This window comes from Baudoinia panamericana, assembly GCF_000338955.1.
Source record: "Baudoinia panamericana UAMH 10762 unplaced genomic scaffold BAUCOscaffold_12, whole genome shotgun sequence".
In the NCBI taxonomy this organism is placed as follows: domain Eukaryota; kingdom Fungi; phylum Ascomycota; class Dothideomycetes; order Mycosphaerellales; family Teratosphaeriaceae; genus Baudoinia; species Baudoinia panamericana.
In genome coordinates this window covers 1,135,606-1,159,795 of record NW_006911268.1, presented here as the reverse complement: position 1 = coordinate 1,159,795, position 24,190 = coordinate 1,135,606, and the positions used below count along the sequence as shown (strand labels likewise).

The following is a 24,190-nucleotide window of genomic DNA, read 5'->3' as shown; positions in this document are numbered from 1 at the left end:
TAACCCTAACCCTAACCCTAACCCTAACCCTAACCCTAACCCTAACCCTAACCCTAACCCTAACCCTAACCCTAACCCTAACCCTAACCCTAACCCTAACCCTAACCCTAACCCTAACCCTATCTCAAGATAGTATTGCCAAATCCGGCCGCTCCGGATCTGTAAGCGTTCGGCTAGAACCTTATCCCGGCCAAGAAGTGATTCCCCGAGCTTTATGCGGCGCCACCACTGTCCCAGCCCATCCGGGGTTGTTCAGACGCTTTCCGTCGCTCATGCCAATTCCCTGCTCGTGGTAGGTCTATGGGAACCTCGTCTTCATTGCGCAGAAGCCCAAGGTCGACCGGGGTGAAAGGGAGATGTTTGCGACCGGCCATCTGACAACTACACTGCCGCACCGCTTGAATACCGACTGGGCTGCACAGCTAGCTTCATGTTGTTGCTACTGCAGCCTTTCTCCGTTAGCAAGCACTCACAGTAGCTGTTAGGAGATGCTACCGTATGCGACTGTATGGAATTCGGCCGACGGATAATCTCCGCCGTCAACGATACTACAGCGCAATTAAAGCAGGTGCCGGGCATCCTTTGGGCTCTGTTATGTCTACCGGAAGCTGTCTTGAAGTAGTGCGCCTACGTGGCCGTCGGAAAGCGTTGCTACATCTTGAGAATTCGAGCGCATGGTTGATAGCTTCACCTAGCGACACTGTGGCGTGTCCGAAGCGGCTGGCGGGCGTTCTCCATACCCTTATACGCCCCCTGAAGGTAGTCCTGTCGCTGCGCCGTATGGCTACGTCCAGTCCCGCGACGATGCGGTGCAGCTCAGGCGCGTGGGAGAATGTGTCGGCCGTAATAGAAGCCTCGTACTCTACCATCGCAAGAAGGCTTCCTTCTTGGCGCAGATGATCCACCACTCTGGCTGTCATGTACGAGCCAACTGAAGGCTTCTACTCAAAGTTCCAAGCCTCAAGATATGCAAGATACTCTCCGTACGTGACAATGAAGTCGGCAACGTCTGAGACAGAGATCAGCAACCCTGTCAGGACTTCATATTCGGTCAGAAACTCACTCCAATGTAGCGACTGCCCAGTTCCGGCGAGATAGTGCTGCATCGCTAAGAGCGCTTCGAATACGAGCGCACCGTCATATTCTTGTCCGCAGTTTTGCAGGAGCCTCTGTTGTGCCACGGCACAAGCTCCCACTTCTGCCTCTGTCGGTGTTCGAAAACCGGGTGTCTCGTTAGGTGTGAGAAGCGCACGGCATGTGAGTCGAGGATTATCAGGATCGAGCAAGTTGGCGTAGGCGAAGCCAGGTTGCAAGAAGAACAGGCAGTGGAGAGGCGCCAGTGTTGCGCGAATGGGAAGCTCCCTCAAAGGTTTGATGAAGCGGTGATTTTGGACGTCGGAGCCCAACGTGAGGCATTTCAGCTCTCTAGCCAAGAGAGTGTCATAAAGGTTGAACTCTTTGCACCATGCTACGTCTTCCCGCGCAACATCGGTGTTATCAGCCAGGATGTAGGGAATCTTTTGGCAGGCACTGTCTGTGACGGCGTATACAACAAACGTTGGATGGTTTGCGAGAACACTAGCAGCTGTGACAAACAGGTACTCTGGACACATGTCAGTCATCAGATACGCTGGAATCGGGAGTATGTCATTACCGGCCATCTCAACAATACTCATCAATGTGCAGTGCGATAATTTCTACAGCTGTCACGATGTTTAGGACTGATGGCGGATGGCGAAAGTTAGGGAAAGGGCAAACCACTTGGTGCACGGACGTAACATGCATTCACGGGCGTAAGGCGCAGTATCTCGGCTATGACCGAACTTAAACCATGCAAGCAGACTCCGTCCACCTCGCATGCGAAGGCGCCATATACCGTTTCGCGATCTTTGACATCACATCCTGCGCTTCTTAGGAATCGGCAGGTAGGACGGGACGTAGGCCGCACCCGCCGCAGCGTCGGAGTCACCAACGAATTCATCCACATGCTCCGCTCTGTGGGCCCGACGATGATTGATACCGCCAACTCCGCCTGGCACGCCCGGTAGTTCTTCGATGCCGTCAGGCCTGTATCGCCATCAGTAAATCTCAGCATGCACGGTAAGGAAAGCCACGTACAAATCCAGCTGAGTGATCTCTCTACACTTGCCCATACTGCGCCAGATCTGACGGACTTGCCAGTCGCAGCGGTCCCCGTCTCGCTGCGACACGATCCATGTCCATCTGCAAAGAATCAGCTTACATACGAGGATGGCGACGGCGCAATAGCGGTCTACTTACACTGCTTCAAGCATACGAAGCACGACGATCCTGTTACGCCTACGAAGCTTGTCCATCAACTCATCTGCTGAAAGTCAGTTCTGGCCGGCGAAAGATGACGTTGTCGAGAGACACATACTGTCGCGGACGGCATGTATGACCTCGAAGTTGATGGACTTGGCTTCCTCGCTGAAAAACAAGAGGTCGACCCATGGTGCTATGGTGCCGTATGCGGAGCCCCAGCACTTCCTGCGTTGCTCTGCGGTCGACGCGAGCCACGCATCGAACCCGCCACCGCGATTGACGAAGTTGACCACGGCGATGGTTGCCTCGCGTTTGACCTTGGCCATAGCGGCGCCCTGTACCGCCAGAAGCTTAACCTTGTGCTCGACATATTCACTGCCGTTGAAGTATTTGAGCGCCTGATGGAGGTATTTGTTTGACAGTTCTCCATAGCGGTAGATCATGGCACGGGCGACCTGAGAGTTGGATTTGTCGACAGTCAGCAAGGTTTCCTTGATTGTGTCCGGAACGATCCAGTGCATGCGGCGAACATCATCCTTCAACACCTGGGCTGTCTCGAGTTCTTCGTAGCTGCTACAGAAGCCACTGAGTAGAGGGCGATGGATGGTGACGATCGCCGTCAGGCTTGCTATGGCACCATGCTAGTCAGCGCCATGTTGGGCACGAGAATACCTGATACGTACTGTCGTGCTGCTCACAGGCCCGTTCTAATCTTTCGATTGCATCCCAGATGGTTCGCTGCGCCATTGCAGTGTGTAGTGAGTTCGACGCTATCATCGGTGACTGCGGAGGATTGCGAAGCTTCACATGCGACTCGGATGGCTGGGAGGGGACCCACAACGGGCATTGCCGCTTTCACGCGCGCTGTTAGCGTTCTCAAGCGCTTCTCGCACCCCCGAAATCACACCCAGGAAACAATCGAGCTAGTTGTAGGGATCAGCACCATAGGGTTTCAGCCTCATCATGGACCCGAACAAGGTGCACAGACGCTCGAACGTGGTCTCTTTGCCCAGCAACAAGACGGTCAAGGAGGAAAGCGAGCTCAAAATCTACGGGTTCAACAAGCTGACTACGATGTACGAAGCAGCAAGAGTAAGTGCATGAGAGATCGAGACCTAGAGGCGCCACTGAATAGCAACACCAGAAGAGAACAGAGAGTTGGAGGGAGAGCTCCACCTCCTCCAGCACGTTACCCGGCGCATGATGGGCGCTTGCAAGCAACCGAAGGAGAACCCGTCGGATGCGGCTGCCAAGGTCGTTGCAACACCCTCCCTCGCTTCCGTTCCAGCAATGTAGAAGAAGAGCGGCGTTGAGTACGACTTTGTCGCGCGTCACATGAACCTGTCTGCGAAGACGAGCCATGCTCGATGGGTCGCATACGCGAAGAAGTCGGATGCAGCATTCGAGGGCAAAGGCACGCCTAACCCAAGAGAGGCGCCGACGGCCAAGGCGGCAGATGCTGGGAGCGCTTGCGGCAAGGTCGACAAGCTCTCACTGTTGCCCAGGCGAAGCGGGCCATCGAACTCAGAGTCGGAGAATAAGGACTAGGGGACGAAAGTGAGGTGTGGTGAACCCGCCGGAACCCTGCCGATGCAGGCATGCACAGTTGTGGTGGGTGCGGTGCTGTGATTCGCAAGCACTGCGGTCGACGGCATTGACGGTATGGCACATGCATAACTTGTAGCGTAGCAAGCACATAACGAGAAACGTTACCGAACCATGAAGTCCCGAATTTCCCTTTATGTCGCTTGTGGCTGGGGCGGGGAGCATCTCCCAAGCGGCGCTACCGACCATGGCGCGAAACCCTGTTCATCTATGAACTAACGACATTTGACCCTAAAACCATCTTACAAAAGCCGATAGCGCACAACATCGGGAGGAGTGAAGAGGCGGGACATATGTAGGGTTTTGGATGTAATAGCAATGACTGCACAGCAGAAAGACTATGATAAAACTACAGCAAAGTGACGTCAACGCCGTAACCCACGGTCATCTCAATGTAGTTGTACCACCTGCCGCATGGGGTAGGGAGGCTGCGGGCGCCTGAAAGATCTTGACGAGCTGAAGGCGAATGCTTGGACTACGAAGTTTCCACGTCAGCGCTGCTCGTCCTTCGCAATCTCAATGAGATTCCGTAGCACCTCTTTGGCGTGGCGGACCTCGCGCACAGCCTCTGCCTCCGCAGCCTTGACAACCTCCGTTTCTCACTTTTCACCTTGGCCTCCAAAGCTTTCAAGAGCTCGAACTTGGCCTTCATCTCTTCCAATGTAGCCTTGTGCTCCGTGGCATGGCGCTCCGCCTCATCTGCTTTGCTGTCCAAGGCAGCATAGTAGTTCGCGTAGTTTTTTTCCGTCGTCGGTTCGTCATTGGCAGCCTTCCAGAACCGAGTCCAGTCATCCGACGTGAACATCTTTTTAGAATTGGTGCTCAGCCTGGCGGCGGCGTGGCTGGAGCCGCCTCTCTTGTCGACGTATCCTTGGCCGCAGCGGCTCCAGAATACTTCCGACAGCTCAACGAGAGGAAGTGCTTGCATCAGAGATTTGGTGCGGGAATAGCGATCATCAGCGAGGCTGACCGGGCGACACAGCCTCCATCTCCTGGGCTGCTAAGTTTCATAGCGGCTGCCTTGATGCTTTACCACGATGCAATGGTTCAAGAGCAGCTCGTACGAGACAGCGCATTTATCAACTACAATCATCCTCCATCAGCAAGTTGCTTTCACGGTCCACCGCACGGACTGCCTACCCAAGCTAGCAACATCCGCCCATTGCGTATTGGCACAGCTCTGCGTCTTCACACAATGTCGCTCTGACGCCACAGCAGCAGCGCCCGTTCCTGAACAGTGGTAGAGACGACAACATCATGTATCGATCTGTCCCTTTACCAGTAGCAGGCCCACCTCATCAGCTCGCCCATACCAGGCCGTGTCCCGCCACACTCCATAGCAGCCTTCTCAGCCGCGAATTCATCCACAGCTCACCCCTCGTCAAGTTCCGTTCCGACAAGTTGCCCGGCGTCAAGATGTCCGGCGACAGCTCGATCTGCAAACCCAGCAACAACAGCAGCACGAGCAGCAGAATCAGCCCCAGCAAACCCAAGATGCGCGGAGCCGAACTCAGCAGACTGATGACCAGGAGCCTTAAACCGAGCCTGACCTGCAAAATGACGAACGGCCGGAGAGCGGAGATGACGAGCGCGGTATGACCGAGGCAGTCAGGCCAGCATCGGAGATAATTGCTAATGTGTTGTAGGCAGAAGGATAGGCCTGGATCAAACAGCGAATGAAAAGCGGCGGTGATGTGGTGAGACTGGTGACTGAACGTCTCGAATTGGAAGACACAATGCTTCGCTGAGGATTGCAGCAACCAGCGGGGAATGCATCGCAAGACTGAACATCCTCTTCATTGTATATGCAAAGCAATGACCAACAATTCCTCACACATCCTCCACCCCAATTCCACTCCCCTGCCATCTACGACTAGGCTTCAATACCCTTATCTTCTTACTTGGACTCCTCACCGATTCCCTTTCCCTCCGCATCAGCGCCACCTCCTCCCTCAACCGCACATTTTCCTCTTCAAGCTCTGCATACTTCGGCGTGAGATCACCCCCAATGCCTCTCACTTGCACTCTCTCCTTTCCCGCCTCCTTGTCGGACGGCAACTGCGAGTCTGAGATGTTCTCCTTGTCTGCCGTGTCGTCCTCGTACACGCTGAGCTGGTGCGTGAGGAGCTCGAGTTTCCGATCCAAATGCTCATCCTGGGCATCCATCTCCGCATCCCTCGCCGCCCTCCATCGTCTCTGCTCCAGCGCTAGCTTAGCCTCCATCTCCGTCCAGACCTCCTCCCTAACTTCCGCCTCAATCTCCTCCATCCTGCCTTCGGCGGCTTGCCAGGCATTTTCGGCATCCTGCCTTCGTCGCGTTTCCTCTTCCAGCAAGAGCTGGGTGACTTCCAGCTCCTCGCGAAGTCTCGATATGTCGGCGAGAGCTTGCTCCAGCTCCCCTTGCAACGCGGCTGGAGTGGTGCAACCGCTTGCCTTCAATGCTACCGCCCCGGTACCAGAGAGAATCGTCGAAGTGACAGACGGTATCCGCGGCACAGTGACTTCTCGGGCCAAAGCGGAGTATCGTAAGATCTGGCTCGTGGCGTTGAAGTCTCCTAGCGGATCTGCTGTGACGATCATGACGGCCTTTTGCTGCTGCTGGCCGCTCCTACCGCCGCCATTGCTGGCAAAGCTGTTGCTGAAGAGGAGTTCGGTGAGTTTGCACTGTCTGAAGGGCACCATCTTCTCGACTGCACCCGGGGCCAACGAGTTGCGGGCGTTGTCTGATTGCATCTGCATACACTGACCCAGATACATCAAGCTCTCGTTGATCTTGCCCGCCTCCGCAAGCGTGGCGCCAGCGGTCTTGGCTGTGCGTGCTCGCTCAGATCCGGCTAAGTCGACGATGGTAAGCGTACTGCTCGTCCAGGGGCTGGATATGGGGAGTGCTTGCGAAGAGCGGCGGCGCTTCTTCACTTCCATGCAGAAGAAGCCGTGGCTGCGTGAAGATACGGCATTGGAATTCGTATCCGCAACCCTGCGTCCTTGCAGGCCTGTTTCTAAGACCATCAATGCTTCGGCAAGGGAAGAGCAGATTACCTTGCACAAGCCGGCGACGACTTTCCGATCGGGAGATGCTTCGGTGGGCTTGAAGAGGAGGGCACGGCGTTTCTGCGGAGTCTTCGTGGTCGAGGAGGCGGCGGTGAGAAGGTCGTAGATACGGTCATTGTACACTTCGTACATGCTGATTATGATGGCGTACTCGGCGTTCGTTTCCATGTCGAGGCTGATGTCGTCGATGGGAGGGTACTGTGGAAAAGTGGAGACGCGAGGGAGGTGGCGTTTCGACGCTGGAAGGGAAAGAAAGGAGGTTTCCTGTTGGAAGGCAGTTGTAAGCTTAACGATACTGCGTGCAAGCGGCGCGAACCTGCTCCGCAATAGAGTTGATGGGGAAGATGAAATGGTAGCAGAGCTGTGCGCGGACAAGTCCGGATAGAGACGATCAAAGACCGCAGGAGGGACTGCACCGGTAGACGTTCGGTCTACCGGCTGTGGGTATGACCCTGGTAATTTGTTGAGGTGGGAGGGCAGCATGGAGTGGCGTACCAGCGCGGGCGTGGTGGCTCTGCTAAAGCCGCCGCTATCGCCCGGATAGACCGAATCGAAGAACTGTGCGGCAGTAATCAAATGTGCCTCTGAGACATCGGCACTGCAGAGCGACTGTATGGCAACGTGGCTAGTCTCGATGTCGACCAATCCGGCTTCGACACGCTTGAAAAGGATATCGAGCGTCAACTGAGTAATGCCGCGCTCTGACTTCGAGCCCAAGATGGTGTGAGTCTAGTTCGCAGTCAGATAAGCTCTATAACCTTTACACAGCCCTTGTACTTACCTTGCCGCTACCGGTGACGCCCAGTGTCGCCACCAGGCCATCTCTGCGCTCCTTGCCATTGCCGCCCAGTACGCCTTCCACAAGCGGTAGTATGCCGGTGCTCTCAAAGATCTCACGCTGGCCAACATGCTCTTCGAAAACCGTTGTGAATGCGAACTTCTCTACGGCGCGCTTGCGATTGTCGTTGGCAGGCGGGTGAATGGTGATATGCGTGGGCGCATACGGCTCGTCTGTGTGCTGCTTTTCGCGCTCTACGTCTAGGAAGCGCTCTCTATCCACCGCGGAGGATGGTCGAAGGCGCAAATATACGTCAAACAAGGACGTCGTAGGTTTGTGGTTGTCCATGCTGCTTCTCTACTCTGCACTTGTGGATTGTATTACTTAGTTGCGATGCAGATGTCATGTTCTCGTCCGTGTTGATGTGCGCGCGTTTACTTTGGTCGTCTGCGCAGCAACGCTATCGATAAGTCAGAAGCTGAGTCAGCCACTTTTGCCGTCTTCCACTTCGGGAGACTCCAGACTTCACCGAGCACGCGACAGTTCGAAACATGTTCGAATGCAGCGCGTGTACATTGCGCGCATTGCGGACATTGATTGGGGAGACGAGAACAAGTCACGGCCACCGACTACTCCTTACACCACACCTTGGCCGCCGACAAGCATCTACTGCCGCCGCCACAACCAGCCATGGCAACGAACCGTATCTCAACGCCGCCCAGCTCAAGCACCACCGTGCTCATGACAATGACTCCTTCGTCAAGTTAGACCTCACACCGTACGATGCGCCGAAGAAGACATCTCCTCTCAGCATGCCACCCTTGCGCGATACGGCGGAGAAGGAGGGCGCCTTGTCCAGCAGCGACCTTCGCGCCTTGAGAATGGAGCTGCAATACCTTCCCGACCCCGCCAAGCTCGCCGATCATGTCCACTACACCCTGCGCTGTGCTAAACCCGAAAAAGCGCTCGAGCTGTGCCGTCTCGCCAGCAAAGACATGAACTGTGTTGTCAGCTGGAACCATGTCGTCGACTGGCATATGAAGCAAGGCCTTGTGAACGAAGCTGTCAAGGTCTACAACGAGATGAAAAAACGCGCTCAGTTTCCGGACTCGTATACCTACCTGTTGCTTCTACGAGGGCTCATTGGCACGCAAGCGATGAGCAAGAAGACCCAGGTGAAGGAGGAAGATGTGGCTAAGGCGGTCAGCATCCATGCTTCAATGCATTCTCCTACGAGTAGAGTGACGCCGAGCATCATGCATACGAACGCCGCATTGCAGGTTTGCTCTTTCGGGCATGATATGGATGCCTTTTGGGGCATAGCGAGCAAACTCCCGGAGCACGGGCCTGGATCAGCGGACCATCGCACCTACTCCATTATTCTTAATGCCATCCGACAAGAAGCACTGCGAGACACTCAAGAACTGGAAAGCAGCAACGCAAGCATCAAGCGCCGCACAGCCGCCAATGAAGGCCGACGACTGTGGCGCGAAGTGATCCAGAAATGGCGCAGTGGCGTCATTCAGATTGACGAAGAGCTAATCTGCTCGATGGCCCGAGTGCTGCTCATTAGTGACCGGCTGGCAGACTGGGATGACGTGCTTAATCTGATCAAACAGACGATGAACATCGACCGTCTGCTCGCACAATTGGGCACCGCGCACCGACAGACAGCCCACGTGCCGCAAACTGACCCCTCCTCGTTGGACCTGGATGCGGAAGAAGGCTCTCACGAACTGTCACTCATCGACCAGAAAGAACATGACACTTCGAAAGACAGCCCAGCAGCCAAAGTCTTCAAACCCATCACCGTCCTCCTGCCCAAATCCGATATTAAGCCCTCCAGATTCAGGCCTTCACCCCCGGCTTCACTCCCCTACGTCTCGCCCGGTACTTCAACGCTCTCCGTCCTGATCCAAGCCTGTACCTCCATGCGTGTACCCAAGACCGCGCTCGCTTACTGGGACCTTCTCACACAGGCTCCGCACGAGGTAAAACCAGATTTGGATAACTTCCACAACCTCATCCGTCTGCTCGGGAAGAATCGCTCCTCAGCCCGCGTGGCGCAGGTTCTATCTTCAAACCTTCAGACTGCAGGGGTGAAACCGACACCGCTAACCTTCCGCTTGGCGATGGATGTGTGTGCGAGGGACTGGAAGAACGTCAATGTGCTCGACAGTGCTACTACGATTATCGATGTCATGGATGAGACGCAGCGCCACGTCGATATAGAGACCCTAAGTAAGTATCTCTCACTGGTCCTCAGGTCCACCTCGGAACGGAAGGTTCTCGCCGCGCTTGGGCGGGTGCACACTATGATCCCGTCCCTCCGCGAGCGCATCACTAAAGCCGTTGAAGCGGAGGATCGGAAAGCGGTGCTAGTGTTTATGAGGGAATACGTGGGTGCTATAGATGCGACGAGAAGGCGTGGGCTCATTCCGAAGGAAGACTATGCATATTGGGATGGGAGAAAGAGCGAGGTAGATCGGTTCGTCAACGCGGAAGCTCGGAGAAACGAAGGGCCAGCGACGGGTGGCCAATTCGGTGCCCCGGAAAGAATTCCACGTTCTGGAGGGAGTGACGCGAAGAAAGGAATTGCGGTAGGGGCTAAGATTGTGAGGCACCTGGCTCAGCGCGAAGAGTACAGGAAGACGGGGCGTTTGGACCGTTTGTCCGGGTCAGGATTCAAGTTTACCACCGCAGTGAAGCCGTCAGGGCCGGCACGGGCAGTGGAGAAAGAGGTACCTTCAAGAGGGAATGCAGAGATGGCATACATGCGGACGCCTAAGATAAGGAAGCGCGGTGTGAAGTTGTAAAAGCAGTACAGGGCATAATGCGAAGACTGATGTTGTAATGGCGCAGATGCTCAGAAGAAGGCGGAACTGAATAAAGAGGTTAAGGTGCTGTCCACAGGGTGACTGAGCCGGACACCATAATCTACTGGTTTGAGCGAGCAGCGTCATACGCAATGCTACACCATGTCTGATCTTGCGCTTCGCTTGACTTACCGTCCTGATTGGCGCCGCCCTCGAAATGAAGATTGGGTCATCTCGCCGTTACGATCTTTGCCATACAAGCTACAATATAGGTTCCGCTCCGGAACGCCGCGCTCGTGGCCCGGTGACGGCACCACCATTTTGTCTTCCTGAGGAGAAGTCTAGTGCCTTCATGGTGCCCTCGCAGTCGTCGTAAATGCATCGGAAGACGTCCCAAGACCGGCACTGCATCAACCTTATGTGCGGTAAATAGTCCCAGAGCCGCATTGCTGCTTCATCCGAGCCGTCTCCCTCAATATCTCGCCAACTGTACGCAAACCTAGATTCAGATCACGGATTGGTTGTTTTTGGTGCCCATTGAGCAAGAGATGCCGGCTGGTGAGGTGGTCACTGAAGATGCCCAGACGTATCATAGCATTGGAGGATAATCCGGTCACCGCGGGCATGCCTTGCTCAATGTACTTCTGCATCTGAGCGTTGGTGAAATCCGTAATCTGGCGGAGCAGACTCAGTATATCCTTCTCATTCGTAACTACGACCTTGTCAGTCAGTACGCAGTGCTAGTAAAGGAGTGAAACGGTAGCTTACCGCGCACGGTAAAACTCCTGTCAACGGTTTTCCACACGCGTGCGAGAGTGCCCGTTATGACGGGCCGGTTCCCAATCAGCTTGGCGACATCGCCTTTCCGTAACAGCTGCGCTGCAGCCAGCAGGACATACAGGTCAGCGAGCACACCTTGCTCCAGCTTTCGATACACTGTCGCTCCGAACGTACGACGCGTAGCGGAGAATGGTGGACGACACCTTCAAAAAGTACATGCATGATCCAATCAGCCACAAGCCCGGACTGAATTAGGAGTTGATACCGACTTGACGGTGGGATCTCATACTAGTGGAGAGTCCTCGGTCCGCTTGCAGTCTTCTGTTACATCATTTATGTCCTACGGTTATTGGCAGGCCAGCCGGAACATGGGATTTTTTGGCTAAGTCTGCCGACAGCACTGCGCAGTAGGCTTAGACCACACAAAGGACCGTCTGCCCGGCTACCTCGGCTCGGGATGGCGGCGAGGAATACTGCGCAAGCGTCCGCAAAGCCACACATCATCCCGAGTGAGAAGGGTGAGTAGGCGAGTGTCGGTGAGGTGGCTGTCCGAGTGTAGCAGTTCGGATTGGCGTCAGTCTCTCTGCGATCTATCTCCGACAAGATTGTGAGTCAGTAGCAAAAGCAAGACACTGTTATTCAGTCGGTGGACGCAAGAGGTGGTTGGTTAGTATAACCTACCTTTCTAGCTAGTATCACTGAACGCTGTGCAATGCTGAGGCATATTTGCGCCTCAACGCAGCTGCTGCCAGCCCTGCGAACCTCTACTGAGCTGTTTGTCGTTCTGTCACCTCCACGCGTCTCGATACTGCCGAATGCATCCGCAACTAGCCTTGACCATTATGACCATGTAGGGTTGGCAAGATCGAAGCATCCGCCAGCTCCTTCAAAACCTTCGCTTTCTCAATACAGCTGATGGCCGATGCGCTCAGACTCCGCTGGTGCAAATAAGCGCAGCAGCTGCGGTCGCAGAAGTCGGGCTGTGGCAATGCCTCAGGATTCCTCGAGCAAGTACTTGAGTCGCTTAGGGTATTGATCAAGTCTGTCAATGAGTGAACTTGTGCTGTTGTCAGTCAGAGGAAATGTACCCTCAGACAGGTACACAGAGCTTCGAAGCGCATATGCCAAACCACGCGGCAGGTGTTGCAAGGATTGTTCCCGTGCATGGCTTGCTGTTGTACCTTGCCCACAATATATCCGCCACGCTAGGGTGTAATGTAAATGCTTTGTATTGAAATACAGTTGTTCATTGCTCTCGGTGTCAGCTCCTTTCCGTGACGAGGTTGTTGATATCGCTACCTACTGCGAAGCGGCTGCGCCAGCTCGTCGGCGTAGCCGGAGCTTTCCTGTAAGTCAACCAATACTTCCAGCGAGGCCTGCACGCCAGCTTGTCTGATCATAGTTGCATTGCGTAGGCTGTCGGCTGCGTTTAAGCACGAATATGTCGAATGTGGGTTCATATCTTGCAATAGACGTGGAAGCGCAGCCTGGAAGGTAGCCTTGACTACCCCGATGTATTGGTATCTGTCTGCGAGCTGGCAACGGTGATCAAGCTATCCGTGTCAAGCGAGCAGGGGTCATGATGCATGTGAATGATATGACAGAGTTGAATGGGCGTTCGGTCCTGTCGTGAGCAAGCAAGATATGAATGACCGACCTGGTGCGATGCGCGTTGCCTTCATGGGATGGTGGGCAGAGCATAGCTTCAAACACGGGTGAGTGCGTAGCTGAGGACTATCGAGGAAACGCGGATGTGGAACCTACTGTACAATTAGCGAAGTGAGGTGCGGATTACGAGGAAAACGGACATACGTCTGCGGCGCGTCGGGTTTGACCTTCGACTCACACGCCGGGTTTACATCCACCCGTGGATTGCAATTGTGCTTGAAGACGTCCATCGCGGGTGTGATTGCTCTGATGATGCTAGAGTGTTGGATGAACATGATTAAAGATGTATGAGCGCTGCAGACGAGCTCTCAAATGGATGTTCGCGCGCAGTTGCCTAGACATGCAGCGCTAGTTTCACGTGCGGCACGCGGAGGGCACGATCCGCCGCAACATCGGCGGTCATATCAAAAATTCGCAGGGAGGAGGTTACAGTTGGCTGGTAGAGTTCTCATTCATCGCCCAGCCTTCCCAGCAAACTTCCTCCTGACCCACCCCTCGCCATTCTCCGCATACTCCTCCCTCGTCACTAACACCTTTCGGATAGCCTCTTCACTCCGCGCCATCCTCCCTCCACCCAGCCATGCATTTTTGATCGGATCAGCCACCCTCGCCACCCGAACCACCAAGTCCGTATCAACCATCTGCCTGATTTCCGTCTCCAATCTTTCCACAAAGCCGGGCAGCTTGCTCGTACCGCCTACCGCGGCGATATTGGCGAGGTAAGCCTGCTTCAACCCGGCCGGTAACACGTCGATGGACTGAATGATTGTACCGGCAATGCCTTCCTGCTGCATCCCGATATCGCCAGGTGAGAAGAGCAGCTCAGGGACAACAAAGCGTTCGTTCCCAATCGTCAAAACGTGCTCTCGTCTGCCTCCTTGACCCTCGACACCTATTGCGCGGCTTCTCAAGCTGAGACTGGAATCATGTGGTCGAGGGAAACCTCGCTTGATGGTCTCATAGTCCGGTAGTACATAGTCCACAACAATACTCGGGTCAATAATTCGTGCATCGTATCTACCTCCCTTCCACGTCTTCTCCAGATCTTCATTGAAACAACGTGAGACGTAGCAGACGTCTTCTTTTATCTCGTTGACGATGTGGTCCTCCTTGTGGACATCCAGGGTACGGGAGATGAGCTCCTTGAGTTGGTTCGTCAAGGTCTTGCCACCGACTTCGAGGCGGCGGATGGCGGATTGGAAAGGTCGACCTTGGTAGAGCGGCGTCACTGTCGTGTGCGAGTGGCCAGCATCAACGAGCAGTAAACACTCTAGTGGTACGCCAGATGGAGAGGCAGCCGTAGACGGGAAGGGTGAAGGAGCGTATGCATTAAGCACCGGCGCTGTACCGTCAGCATCCATACATAATCCACAGGTCCATAGCGCAGCCTCACAAACCTATGCACCTATAGTAGCTCCTGAACCCAAACTCCTCGAACACCATCTCATCCGCATTCCTCTGCAGCGGCGCCGGCGCATTCGGCGGCTCCGTCATCACCAGGTTTGTCTCCTCCGGCTCACACCTTAGCGCCTCGTGCTTCGCATTGCCCAAGAAACTCCTCTCCCAGATCGCCTTCTCCCCTTCCCAATTGACAATGCATCCTTTCTCCACCGGCCGCCGGTACGCCAGCTCGGCAAAGTCGTCGCATTCTTCCAGCTCGGGACCGATATATGTCCGCTTGTCACGAGCAGAGCGGGCGATGCAGTTGGGAATGGCATAGCAGTCACTCGCTGAATTAGGCTCAGTAGAGGAGGTAGAGGCGTGGGAGGAGAAGCCGGCTTTAAGGGTGTGGGCGCCGTTGTCAAGGATGAGGGTGCGCGAGGCAATGTCGCCAATTCCGAGAACGTTCGGCAAACTTTTCTGTCGAGCCATCGCTGGGTTCTGTATGTAAAACTAAAGAAGCATGAACAGTGGATATGCGTGGAGTCTGCGGGGTCGACATGCCAAGATTTCGTAACTGCCCTTTTCGCTGATCACATGTGCCTGACACATTACATACCTTGCATCCGCGACACCAGCCATGTCATCTGCTCCAGATCAGACAGCAGCTCTTGACGGTCTCATCGCCTCCACACTCGCCCTGCTCAGCCAGTTCGCCGCCTTCCTAAACCCATCCACTCCCCTCCACCTCGATGTTTCCATCAAGGATCCACCCAATCCTCTCCACGTTCTGCGCGACGCCGCCACCCTGGTAAAAGCGCACACAACCAAGATCAGCCTCTTAGCGATCAACAAGCCCTTCACGCCTTCCGCGATCCGCAAAGTGCTCAACGAACTTTCTGCACAATGTCTTCCCGCCATGATGAGTGCGGTGCAGATCTGCGAGCAGGAGAAAGCGACATGGGCCGGCTTGATGAGCAAAGAGGTGCAAGCGCGAGTACGAAGGGTGTTTCGGGAAATGGAGACGCTACTCGAAGAAGTCAGAGCGGTGGCGCAAGGTAATGGCAACGCTGGGCGAAGAGATAGTCTCAGCTCCACCGGCGTGGTGTGGGAGAGTTGCGATGCTATCATTGAGCTCGACAAGTTAGGCATTGCTGGACTAGCAGTGCTGAAGGCGCAACAATACCGCGACACACTCAAGGACGCTATCGAGGAGTTGCGGGAATGGAAGGAAGGCGAGGATTTGGAAAGTGAAGGGCATGATGCTCTGCTCGCCGACGATGACGAAGGAGTAGAGGGCGATCGGGATAGTGTAGAGGATATCTTCAATGCGGCCAACAGCATGCCCAAAGATCGACCGGAGCTGAGAGCGCTAGTAGAAGAGGCAGACGGGAAGTTAAAGAAAGTGGTGCTGCTATACACTGCGTTGATCAAGCGGCGACTGCGGACGTTCACGGCGGAGAACGATGATGAGAGGACGGAGACGAAAGTGCGAAGGCTAGACGCTACTTTGATGAGTCTGGAGAAGATACCTCATCTCGTCGATGAGCTAGCAGGCTGCTTCTACGACCTTAGCGAAGCTAGAGCAAGCGAGATGTTGACGCGGTGTGTGCAAGAGGCAAAACTTGCTGCGTCTGCTATGGGTGAAAGCTGGCAGGGCGAGGACGACGAGTTCACAGCTTGGAGCAAGAAGTGGCATGACGCTGTTGGGTGAACTGCTGCGAGCGTTCGCATGTATTCTGCGTGTAACGCAAATCACCTCGCGCCTACCGTCTCCCAAGATCAACGTCAAGCACCATCGCCATCTCCGAAGCCGCTTTCGCTCCCGCTAATTCTTCGTCTTCGAGCCCAAAGAACGGCTTAACCGCCGCCTCGACCACCTCCTCGAACATTCCCTTCACCAAACCCTGCAGCTCCTCCCCCGTCTGCGCAAAGTCAGGAAATGCATTCACCTCCAAAAGCCATGCCGTCCCTTTGGCATCGACAAGAAAGTCTAGCCCGAAGATCTCAAAGGCATTCGGCAGAACTTGGAAATGAATACTCATGCTCCGAGCAGCGGCTTCAAAGGTCTCGGCCGTAACGGCGCAGATCTGGGCGAATACATCACCGCGCCATTCATCTGAGAGGCCTGGGAGGGAGGAGGGCAGAGACCAGAAAGCGTGCACACTGCCTTCGCGCGCACCGTTCTGGAGACAGGTATTCGTGAGATGGCTTGCTAGCTCCTCATTTGGGTCGGCTGTCGAGGCTTCCGCGGGCGCGGTGTAGGGTTTTGCGGCGAAGAGGGCGAGCATGGGCCTGTAGACGTAAACTTTCAGCGCTCCGACCGCGAGCACATACGTCCGTATGTGGAACTTGCGGCCTGCGGATGGGTGTGGCGGAGGGAGAAGGAGGGGTGGGTGGATGTAGGGCTGGACGATGAAGTGGCGGAGCTGAGAGGTCATGATGCCATTGCCATCGTGGCCGTCGTCGCCACTTGCTGAAGGCTTCTCATCGCTTACAGAAACTGCATCATCCTCGTCATCTGAAGAAGGATCCCAGCCCTCGAAAATCGACGTTAGCTCCTCTTCGCTACTAAATAGCCGGATACCCTGCCCACGCTCGCTCATTCCAGGCTTCAAAATCCACCACTCCTTCTCCGCCGCATCCAACCCTTCATTCTTAGCCCAAGCTTCCTTGAGCTCAAACGCCTCAACCAGAGCATCGTCCAGGAACTCTGCATAATCGACCTCGAACTCAACAGACCCCTTAACATGATCCTTGAGAGTGCTTTCCGGGCGTTTGATCAACCAATGCGATACTGTCGTCGACAGGTAGTGCTTGCGGATCAGTGCTTTCCGAATGACGTAGCTGTTTGCCAGGTTTGTTTTGGGATGCTCGAGAAGATGCTCAAAATCAATGTTCTCATATTGGCGCCATTGCAGCAACTTGCCGTTGAGCGGTGGTGGCTGCTCGCTTTCGTGGACGAAGACTAGCAGTTCTGATGGCAAGCGGGCTTTTAGTGCGGCGAGGAGCAGTGGTTGCACGTATTGGTCTTCGTAGTCGACGTTAAGATAGACTCTGTCTCCTAATGTAGCTCCCATGCTGTGTCGTTGCTATATGGTGGATGCATAAAAACCGTTCTTCTGGAAGGAGAGTGAAGTCCAATCTGAAAGGTTCGATCCCGCCGGGCTGTTGCCTGAGGCTTGCGCATCAGGACATGCGCAGATCGTCGAGAAATGTTAACCCACACAAGCTGCCTTTCATAAAGAGAATCTTTACCTCAAGCTGTTTCATTCTGCGCTTATGCTCCCGTTGCCTTTGAGCGTCTATGAGATCAAGCTTCCTGAGACGGTACTGATGCTGCAACTCCATCAATCCTTCGACGAGCATCGTCGTTCCTGCTAAGAACACCATCGCGGAACGCAGTCTGGCGAGTTCAGCTAGCGACTATCAGTGGGGAATGCTTGCAGTGACGACGTATTGACATACTGGTTGGTATCATTGAATCCAGCTTGTAGGATCTGTAGGATTTCAAAAAGGCAGGTTGAGTCGATATCGAGTCGGTTAAGAGCGTTTTCAGAACATGGACCTGAGTTCCCGAAGCGCAAAGAATATCACAGGTGCTTCGAAGCTTCAGCGCGCTGCCTGAGGTCAAGCTTACCTCTGAGAGCACCAAAGCACACTTTCTATGCCACAGACCAACTCCCGAGTCCGAGCTCACAAAGTATTCGTCGCAGTAGTGGTCGTTCTTTCAGCCCCCTTCGGAGTTTTCCACTCATTCTCGGGAGCCGCCACAGGGCGAGCATACCGTCGCGGAGACCGTCGGCTAGAGGGCGGCGATGGTGACCGCTCCGAGAGCTCTTGGGGAGATGTGCACTGTCGACCTGCCAGCCACGCTCCCTCTTCGCGATGGAGACTGTTGACCTCAATCCCTACCGCCCGCTCTCTGAGGCGTAAATGTACGTCGCCTGACGTAGGGTATCAACAGCCAACTGCGTCTAGACGTGGACTTGAGAGCCAGCTCACTTCTACGCTTGACACGATCGGCATCCTTTACCTCATAGCTGACTTCTTGACCTCCTTCTTCACGAAGAACGAGCTCATCTTCTGCATACCACTCGTGTCAGCCTTCATAAGCTTTTTCACGCCCTGACTGACGTTCTTCTTCTTTGCCTCCTCCTCTTCCTTCTTCCGCTTCCTTGCATCAGCCTTCTCAATCGCTTCATCATCATCCAGACCTCGTTTGCGACTAATGTTGTCGCTGATAGAGCGCAACGCATGTGCTTCAGCCTTGAGTCTCATGATCCGCGCCAGATGCTCGTCCAGTGGGGTCAAGTCCGTCTTCCGCTGCAGTGTATACGTTCGATCGGCGTACATGGCCTGCACGCGCGTCTCTAGACTCGGTGGGAGGTAGTTCATGCAAAGATATCTGATGGCGGTGCGGAAGCGGAGCAAATCGCTTAGCTCAACATTTTTCTGCAACTTGGGCCCATGCGCTTGCACGTCGCGTTCTTCTGCAGCGTCGGAGGTCATCTGTATGACAGAGCTGTCGGCAGCCTTCCTCCCCTCCTGTACAGCGCTTATTGTGCTATCTTCTCGTCGCACGCTGACTTCCGGCAATTCCAAAGCTTTTCGAACAAAGTGCTGCTCCATGCTGTACGGCAAGCCTACCTTGCCCATTGACGCAGCCTTGCTCCATACGATATCGGCAAGCATCAAGACGTTCAGCTTGAAAAGGGTGTCCTCGCCTGATCCCATTTGTAGGATATCGCAAACGGCTCGCATTCGGTCGTTCAATAAAATTTCGATCGCTCCACTCATGTCAGATCGTAGGATAGCGAGCAGATCTTCATAGCCCGGGTAATCTGACAGCCAGTCTCCTAACGTCTTCCATTCTTGAGTCGCGACTCCCCATAACGCTGGTAGGAGGACGAAGAGAGGGTCAATTGGGGTTGCCACAAGGAGTTCAGGCTGCCGAAACACATAACCAGCCTTGTCATTGCCTTCGCTCTCAACCGCAGCATCCGCAGAATAATCAGGCGCCAGTAACCAGCTGTGGCACGCTCTACTTGGCCCAGCAACCCGGGTGAACTCGTAGAAGCCACGGCTGGGATCGACAAGGTATCGGCAGGGTTTCGCATTCACGGGATGTGGCAATCTGATGATGCGCGCATCTGTTGATAGGTCCTTGGGCAATACGAACAGCTTCGGTGGGTCGTCCTCGCTGATGTCCAGAGTATGGATGCTTCGTGGCTGATTGTCATCATCTTGCCACTGTGACTGTGGCTGCGCCTTCGAGGCTGTTGTCTTCTTCGCTCTAGTCCTCATGACTTCCAAGTCAATCACTTCCGAACTGTCTTTGTCGTTGTCATTGTCGCGAGCAAACGAATAACGATGTTCAATGGCAAGTGGTCCGTGCTGCAGGAGACGCGTTGCGGACGCGACTTCCCCGCAACCACTTTGGCAGTTTCACATCGAGCAGGCCCGACCCCATGTTGGTGCAACAGCGCCTCTGTTGACATTCAGGACGTTGCGGAAAACAAGGATACATTGCTAGTGGGGAAGTGGATGAAGTCAAAATGGTGGTTGTCCGAGAATCTCCTCGGGCCAAGGTATCGCCAGACAAGGCCGCCGCTCTATGGCCGCCAAAGTCTCCCTTCCAGGCGCTGCTGTCATCCCCGAACGGCCGGAAGAAGTGGCAAGACCACACAGGCACGGGCGTAGAGCGGTCGCCTTCACCTTCGCCAGTCAAGCGGCCATTGAGCAGCGCCGGTATGGTCCAAGCACTCTCTGGCGATAGTAACGTGGATATGGCGGACAGAGAGGACCTGGACGAGGAGGAGCACAACGCCATGCTGGAGCTGGAGAAGGTGAAGCTGGAACTGCGGCTAAACAAGATACGAAAGCAGAAGCAGAAGAAGCTTGCCGAAGTTGATGGGCGGGTGAACTCTGCTGTGCGCAAGCAGCCAAATCTGGCGGATCGACCGCATATACTTGCTCGTGGAAACCTTCCGCGCCCAGGTGAGCAGCCTTCAGCTGAGCAGCCGAACGTCGAAGTACCGACGTCGCCTGTCAGACGTCCAGCAGCACCTATTGAGCAGCTTTCACCGGCTCGGAAACGTCTAGGCCTGGCCAGCGTTCCACGAGCGCAAAATGTGTCTTTAAAGCGGCCCCGAGACGGCATACAGAGCAGACGATCAGATGTGATGAATACTGTAGCCAGCTCTGACCCGCGAAATGCACCTTTGAGCTTTAACGAGCGACTTCGCGCCTCGAAGACGGAAGCGGACGTCAAGGATGCCAAGTACGCCCGGATAGAGCGATCAAGAAGCAAAGCCTTCGATTTCAAGCCCGAAGTACAAACGCCGCTACGAAGTGATACAACACGGCGCGAGCAACCTGCAACCGATGGCAAGCGACCATCATCCGCTCGTGGCACACAAAGTGCTCGGTTGAGCGAGCATACTGCCATTCGAAAGAGCAACTCTGTGCGACTTCCACAACCCAAGCCCAGGTCGCAGGCTGAGCCATCGACAATATTTCAGCGCGCCGAACTTGAGCCGACTCTCGACCGAGCCGATAGTGGTCTGGGACTGGCTTCCACCACAAAGCTCAAGCAAGCCTCAGCCGCGAGTTACGATCCTTTCTCCGAAATCCATCTCAGCAAGCGGCATGTCCCACACGTTGACGTCGCTCGCGCCGTGGAACAAAACGAGATCTACATGCTTCCTCGCCTATTAAAGGAAGTCAAGGCGCCAGACTACGACCCACCTGACTGCGAGTCCGACTTTGTGGTTTTCGCCATTCTAGCCTCCAAGTCATCGCCCTTCGATCAGAAACAGAAGCACAAGACCAGTGACGAGGGCAGGCCGCAAGAGGATGCCACCGCACCTCGCAACAAGTTCATGGTACTCAAGCTGTGCGACCTGAAGTGGGAGATTGACTGCTTCCTCTTCGGCACAGCCTTCGATCAGTTCTGGAAGCTGACACCGGGCACTCTGCTTGCAATTCTCAACCCAGCCATTCTTCCACCCAAGGGTAACCAGCAGAGCGGCCGCTTCAGCCTCAAGCTAGGCAGCTCCGAGGACTGCGTCATGGAGATTGGTGTCGCGCGCGATCTAGGTTACTGCACGAGCGTCAAGAAGGACGGCGAAAAGTGCGGCGAGTGGGTTGATAAACGTTCCACCGAAATCTGCGAGTTCCACTTAAACCTCTTCATTGAGAAGCAGCGGAAGTCGAGGATGGAAGTCAACACTATGTGGCGTGGACACGGCGGTACGAGTTCCAAGTCTAACAGCCGGGAGCTCGGAGACGGCGAGTTCGACCGCAGCATGAAATACAAACGCGGCATGACTGTTGACCGAGAGTGCGGGAGACTGTATACAGTCAATACAGGCATGGGCCGCTCCGCAGCTTCTCTACTCGACGCAGAAGGCGAGGCATGGCTGGATCAACGCACCGGGTCGGAGATGAGTCGTAAACGCATCGCCGCCGCGGAGAAAGAACGCGAGCTGCAAAAGGAGCTGAAGAAGCTTCTACCAAAAAGCGACGAGAGCGTTGGAGCGGAGTACATGCGCGCCTGCAACCACGTAGAAGCCGCACCGCCGTCTGATGCTATGGACGAAAATACGCCCTACTTCGCCAAACCCTCCGCCGCTGAGCTGGGGCTGCTCTCCAACCGCGCCAGCGCCGTCCACATGAGTCCGGCCAAAGACCGAAAGGCGCATTTCGGCCTCGGCGCACTGTCAACAACCACAGGTCGAGACGCGGTAGGCTGGGGCGGTGCGCGGAACGCGAAGCTGTTGCAGCCCAAAGAGATATCGAGAAGCAGTCCGGCGAAAGGACAGACGAAGCTAAATCCCGCCGTCCGTGCGCGGTCGCGAGACGGGACTGTAAGTCCTTCGAAGAAGCGAGCGAGGTTCATGTTGGCGGAGAAGGGGTTGAGGGAGCCTGGGCGGGAGAGTGGAGGGGTGCGGGAACTGAACGTCAAGGGTTTGGGTGATGACGATGATGATGACCTGGATATTGTATAGTATGCAGTGTAGAGAATGCGCCTGTACGGCTCATTGCGTGGCAGGTAGATACTGTCCGCTATGGATGCTGCACTCTTGCAACAACCGACGCTTCATATGACGCTGATACAAGTTGAGCGAAGCTCTCTTTGATGGTTCGGACCCCATGTGTTCTATCCCGCTGCGGTGATTGCTTCCTACCGAAACGCCGCGCTAACATCGAAACTCGCCAGACCAACCGCCTCCGCTCAAGCACAGATAAATAAGGAAGACATTACGCAGCCGCCTCAACAATAGCCGCACCACCCTTTAAACTCGGATCCAGCTCCGCCTGTTTCTCCAACGCCCTTGCCCGCTCCTCCTCTGTAAAGTTAACAACGGTAATGTTAATCTCATCCACCCTCTCCTCATCTGTTTGCGTAACCGCCTGCCTTCCAATTTTCCGCTTCGGCCGTATCGCCGTCCGCTGGATGATAGGGTAATAATACGCCGCCTTCTCCAGCCTCTGTTTCGCTCCCGGAGTAGTGCCGACATCGCCTTCGGTATCGTGCAGCGCCAGTGCGACGGAGTCGTTGTACAGATCCGTCGCATTGCCGTGCTGGTTGTACGTCTCGTAGGTACGTAGACGCTCGTACTTGAATGCTCGTCCCTCGGGAGTGTCGTCGGTGTAGAGTTCCGGGTCGTCATTCTCCGTATCATTGACGTCGAATTTGCGCTTGATGCCGCGGACGGCGGAAACCTCGGAAGGCACGTAGTAGTCGTATTCGTACTCTGGTAAGGGCTGCGGCTTGCCAGAGTTGGGATCCCATTCGGCGAGGCGTCGTTGGTATTCAGCTTGCATTTGCGGGTCGTCGACTGGTCGGAGGATGGCCGTATCTAGACGCTGGTCGTAGCCGTCCGTTCCAAGTGGATTTGAGATGAATTTGGCGACCATGTAGTAGCCGCTCGTCGGAAGTGCTTCGAGATCGGGCAGGACTGGATAACTATCGAGCAGTTGCAGTTCAGGCTTAGTCGGGTGCTTTGGGTTCGACCACGCCTTGACCTCTGCGTCGGTGACAGCTGCCCCTCGGATATTGCTAGTGCTGTCGTCGCCTTTGTACGCATCGCTTGGATATGCGAGATCAAAGCCCTTGACTATGTTGCGGATGATGTTTACCGGATCGTCTTTGTCGAGATTGTTCGGTTTGCGCCGTTTCGGATCGTTGCGCAGGCGCATCATGTCTTTCGAAGTGTTCGACACCATTTGCTGAACATTCGAGGACGCCGTGTATTCGGTTCTTCGAAGGAACGATACGGCGCCGGCAGAAGCATTCGACTTTCCAAGCGCAGAAAGCGGCTTGAGTAACTGCTTGTCCGCGGGATGTATCTGCGCATTCGGTCGCACGGAGATAGCTGGGCAGTATTAGTACAGACATAAGAAGTCTGCCACCGCGCTTCTTCATACCTCTTTCGTCTCCATCAAAGACACCTGGTATTCCAACCAAGTCAATACGCATGCCGAGCTCTGCATCCGCTTCGATATTAAGAGGCTGCTCTCTCGCCAGCTTTGACGCATATGCGGCGCTTGTGTACTGTCCGCCTGCAAGACCGGTGCCTGGTATCTCAAGCAGCTTCGGCGGATTTGGGGGCGGTGGTAGAGCGTTCGAGTACCGTATTCGCGCGATGTAGTCCTGGTGTACCACACGCTCAGGGCGCTGGCTGGACGACATGACGAGTGCAGTATCACACGAGACTACACGCTACTTTGGAGTTGGAGCCAGTTGTTGAAGTGTAAGCAGAGAGTGTTCCTGGAAGTGAAGTGCATTTGTTCAGCACGCGAGCAGTAGTCGTGAACAGCG

General features: G+C 55.0%; 14 protein-coding genes across 14 annotated transcripts; 5 read left to right on the top strand and 9 right to left on the bottom strand.

Moving 5' to 3' along the window:
* Positions 1-554: 554 nt before the first annotated feature.
* On the bottom strand, positions 555-1,661 carry BAUCODRAFT_133965 (uncharacterized protein; the record flags this gene model as incomplete). The annotated part of the gene is made up of 1 exon (XM_007682102.1): positions 555-1,661. The coding sequence occupies one exon, from the start codon at positions 1,659-1,661 to the stop codon at positions 942-944; it is 720 nt and encodes a 239-aa protein (XP_007680292.1). The 3' UTR covers positions 555-941.
* A 103-nt stretch (positions 1,662-1,764) lies between these two features.
* BAUCODRAFT_142608 (uncharacterized protein) lies at positions 1,765-3,112 on the bottom strand. The gene is made up of 5 exons (XM_007682101.1): positions 2,967-3,112; positions 2,399-2,911; positions 2,281-2,344; positions 2,119-2,223; positions 1,765-2,067 (listed from the first exon to the last, which is right to left on the bottom strand). The coding sequence occupies exons 1-5, from the start codon at positions 3,058-3,060 to the stop codon at positions 1,896-1,898; spliced, it is 948 nt and encodes a 315-aa protein (XP_007680291.1). The 5' UTR covers positions 3,061-3,112; the 3' UTR covers positions 1,765-1,895.
* Positions 3,113-3,199: 87 nt separating this feature from the next.
* BAUCODRAFT_159793 (uncharacterized protein) lies at positions 3,200-3,911 on the top strand. Its single transcript, XM_007682100.1, has 2 exons — positions 3,200-3,375; positions 3,580-3,911. Exons 1-2 carry the CDS (start codon positions 3,247-3,249, stop codon positions 3,829-3,831), a joined length of 381 nt encoding a protein of 126 aa, XP_007680290.1. The 5' UTR covers positions 3,200-3,246; the 3' UTR covers positions 3,832-3,911.
* Positions 3,912-4,197: 286 nt separating this feature from the next.
* Positions 4,198-4,917, bottom strand: BAUCODRAFT_38028 (uncharacterized protein). Its single transcript, XM_007681688.1, has one exon. It carries the CDS (start codon positions 4,814-4,816, stop codon positions 4,364-4,366), a length of 453 nt encoding a protein of 150 aa, XP_007679878.1. The 5' UTR covers positions 4,817-4,917; the 3' UTR covers positions 4,198-4,363.
* A 387-nt stretch (positions 4,918-5,304) lies between these two features.
* On the top strand, positions 5,305-5,546 carry BAUCODRAFT_151472 (uncharacterized protein; the record flags this gene model as incomplete). Its single annotated transcript, XM_007682099.1, has 2 exons — positions 5,305-5,481; positions 5,535-5,546. 2 exons carry the CDS (start codon positions 5,305-5,307, stop codon positions 5,544-5,546), a joined length of 189 nt encoding a protein of 62 aa, XP_007680289.1.
* Positions 5,547-5,585: 39 nt separating this feature from the next.
* Positions 5,586-8,141, bottom strand: BAUCODRAFT_38026 (uncharacterized protein). The gene is made up of 3 exons (XM_007681687.1): positions 7,721-8,141; positions 7,435-7,668; positions 5,586-7,203 (listed from the first exon to the last, which is right to left on the bottom strand). Exons 1-3 carry the CDS (start codon positions 8,063-8,065, stop codon positions 5,719-5,721), a joined length of 2,064 nt encoding a protein of 687 aa, XP_007679877.1. The 5' UTR covers positions 8,066-8,141; the 3' UTR covers positions 5,586-5,718.
* Positions 8,142-8,529: 388 nt separating this feature from the next.
* BAUCODRAFT_77320 (uncharacterized protein) lies at positions 8,530-9,975 on the top strand (the record flags this gene model as incomplete). Its single annotated transcript, XM_007681773.1, has 1 exon — positions 8,530-9,975. A coding segment is annotated over one exon (1,446 nt), but the record flags the coding sequence as incomplete, so codon positions are not given.
* Positions 9,976-10,641: 666 nt separating this feature from the next.
* Positions 10,642-10,929, top strand: BAUCODRAFT_273936 (uncharacterized protein). Its single transcript, XM_007682098.1, has one exon. It carries the CDS (start codon positions 10,751-10,753, stop codon positions 10,907-10,909), a length of 159 nt encoding a protein of 52 aa, XP_007680288.1. The 5' UTR covers positions 10,642-10,750; the 3' UTR covers positions 10,910-10,929.
* Positions 10,930-10,949: 20 nt separating this feature from the next.
* BAUCODRAFT_151469 (uncharacterized protein) lies at positions 10,950-12,713 on the bottom strand (the record flags this gene model as incomplete). The annotated part of the gene is made up of 3 exons (XM_007682097.1): positions 10,950-11,245; positions 11,302-11,412; positions 12,617-12,713. 3 exons carry the CDS (start codon positions 12,711-12,713, stop codon positions 10,950-10,952), a joined length of 504 nt encoding a protein of 167 aa, XP_007680287.1.
* A 226-nt stretch (positions 12,714-12,939) lies between these two features.
* On the bottom strand, positions 12,940-14,853 carry BAUCODRAFT_142604 (uncharacterized protein; the record flags this gene model as incomplete). Its single annotated transcript, XM_007682096.1, has 3 exons — positions 12,940-13,073; positions 13,126-14,323; positions 14,379-14,853. The coding sequence occupies 2 exons, from the start codon at positions 14,851-14,853 to the stop codon at positions 13,434-13,436; spliced, it is 1,365 nt and encodes a 454-aa protein (XP_007680286.1). The 3' UTR covers positions 12,940-13,073; positions 13,126-13,433.
* A 1,063-nt stretch (positions 14,854-15,916) lies between these two features.
* On the bottom strand, positions 15,917-17,941 carry BAUCODRAFT_273847 (uncharacterized protein). The gene is made up of 2 exons (XM_007682095.1): positions 17,830-17,941; positions 15,917-17,780 (listed from the first exon to the last, which is right to left on the bottom strand). The coding sequence occupies exon 2, from the start codon at positions 17,439-17,441 to the stop codon at positions 16,128-16,130; it is 1,314 nt and encodes a 437-aa protein (XP_007680285.1). The 5' UTR covers positions 17,442-17,780; positions 17,830-17,941; the 3' UTR covers positions 15,917-16,127.
* Positions 17,942-18,411: 470 nt separating this feature from the next.
* BAUCODRAFT_51372 (uncharacterized protein) lies at positions 18,412-19,641 on the bottom strand (the record flags this gene model as incomplete). The annotated part of the gene is made up of 1 exon (XM_007681710.1): positions 18,412-19,641. A coding segment is annotated over one exon (1,230 nt), but the record flags the coding sequence as incomplete, so codon positions are not given.
* Positions 19,642-19,919: 278 nt separating this feature from the next.
* On the top strand, positions 19,920-22,373 carry BAUCODRAFT_76916 (uncharacterized protein; the record flags this gene model as incomplete). Its single annotated transcript, XM_007681739.1, has 2 exons — positions 19,920-20,791; positions 20,924-22,373. The coding sequence occupies 2 exons, from the start codon at positions 19,920-19,922 to the stop codon at positions 22,371-22,373; spliced, it is 2,322 nt and encodes a 773-aa protein (XP_007679929.1).
* A 253-nt stretch (positions 22,374-22,626) lies between these two features.
* On the bottom strand, positions 22,627-24,061 carry BAUCODRAFT_27377 (uncharacterized protein; the record flags this gene model as incomplete). The annotated part of the gene is made up of 2 exons (XM_007681574.1): positions 22,627-23,744; positions 23,797-24,061. The coding sequence occupies 2 exons, from the start codon at positions 24,059-24,061 to the stop codon at positions 22,627-22,629; spliced, it is 1,383 nt and encodes a 460-aa protein (XP_007679764.1).
* Between the last annotated feature and the right edge of the window lie 129 nt (positions 24,062-24,190).

What these genes read in the sequence shown, in the direction of transcription:
- BAUCODRAFT_142608 (XM_007682101.1), bottom strand. Translation starts at nt 3,060, where the DNA reads ATGATAGCGTCGAACTCACTACACACTGCAATGGCGCAGCGAACCATC. An exon ending in CTTCGTATGCTTGAAGCAGT is followed by an intron (nt 2,224 to 2,280) that starts GTAAGTAGACCG and finishes GATTCTTTGCAG; the next exon opens with ATGGACATGGATCGTGTCGC. An exon ending in GAGATCACTCAGCTGGATTT is followed by an intron (nt 2,068 to 2,118) that starts GTACGTGGCTTT and finishes ATGGCGATACAG; the next exon opens with GCCTGACGGCATCGAAGAAC.
- BAUCODRAFT_159793 (XM_007682100.1), top strand. Translation starts at nt 3,247, where the DNA reads ATGGACCCGAACAAGGTGCACAGACGCTCGAACGTGGTCTCTTTGCCC. An exon ending in CGATGTACGAAGCAGCAAGA is followed by an intron (nt 3,376 to 3,579) that starts GTAAGTGCATGA and finishes CCAGCAATGTAG; the next exon opens with AAGAAGAGCGGCGTTGAGTA.
- BAUCODRAFT_38028 (XM_007681688.1), bottom strand. Translation starts at nt 4,816, where the DNA reads ATGCAAGCACTTCCTCTCGTTGAGCTGTCGGAAGTATTCTGGAGCCGC.
- BAUCODRAFT_38026 (XM_007681687.1), bottom strand. Translation starts at nt 8,065, where the DNA reads ATGGACAACCACAAACCTACGACGTCCTTGTTTGACGTATATTTGCGC. An exon ending in GCGTCACCGGTAGCGGCAAG is followed by an intron (nt 7,669 to 7,720) that starts GTAAGTACAAGG and finishes ACTGCGAACTAG; the next exon opens with ACTCACACCATCTTGGGCTC. An exon ending in GAGCCACCACGCCCGCGCTG is followed by an intron (nt 7,204 to 7,434) that starts GTACGCCACTCC and finishes GCCTTCCAACAG; the next exon opens with GAAACCTCCTTTCTTTCCCT.
- BAUCODRAFT_273936 (XM_007682098.1), top strand. Translation starts at nt 10,751, where the DNA reads ATGAAGATTGGGTCATCTCGCCGTTACGATCTTTGCCATACAAGCTAC.
- BAUCODRAFT_273847 (XM_007682095.1), bottom strand. Translation starts at nt 17,441, where the DNA reads ATGGGAGCTACATTAGGAGACAGAGTCTATCTTAACGTCGACTACGAA.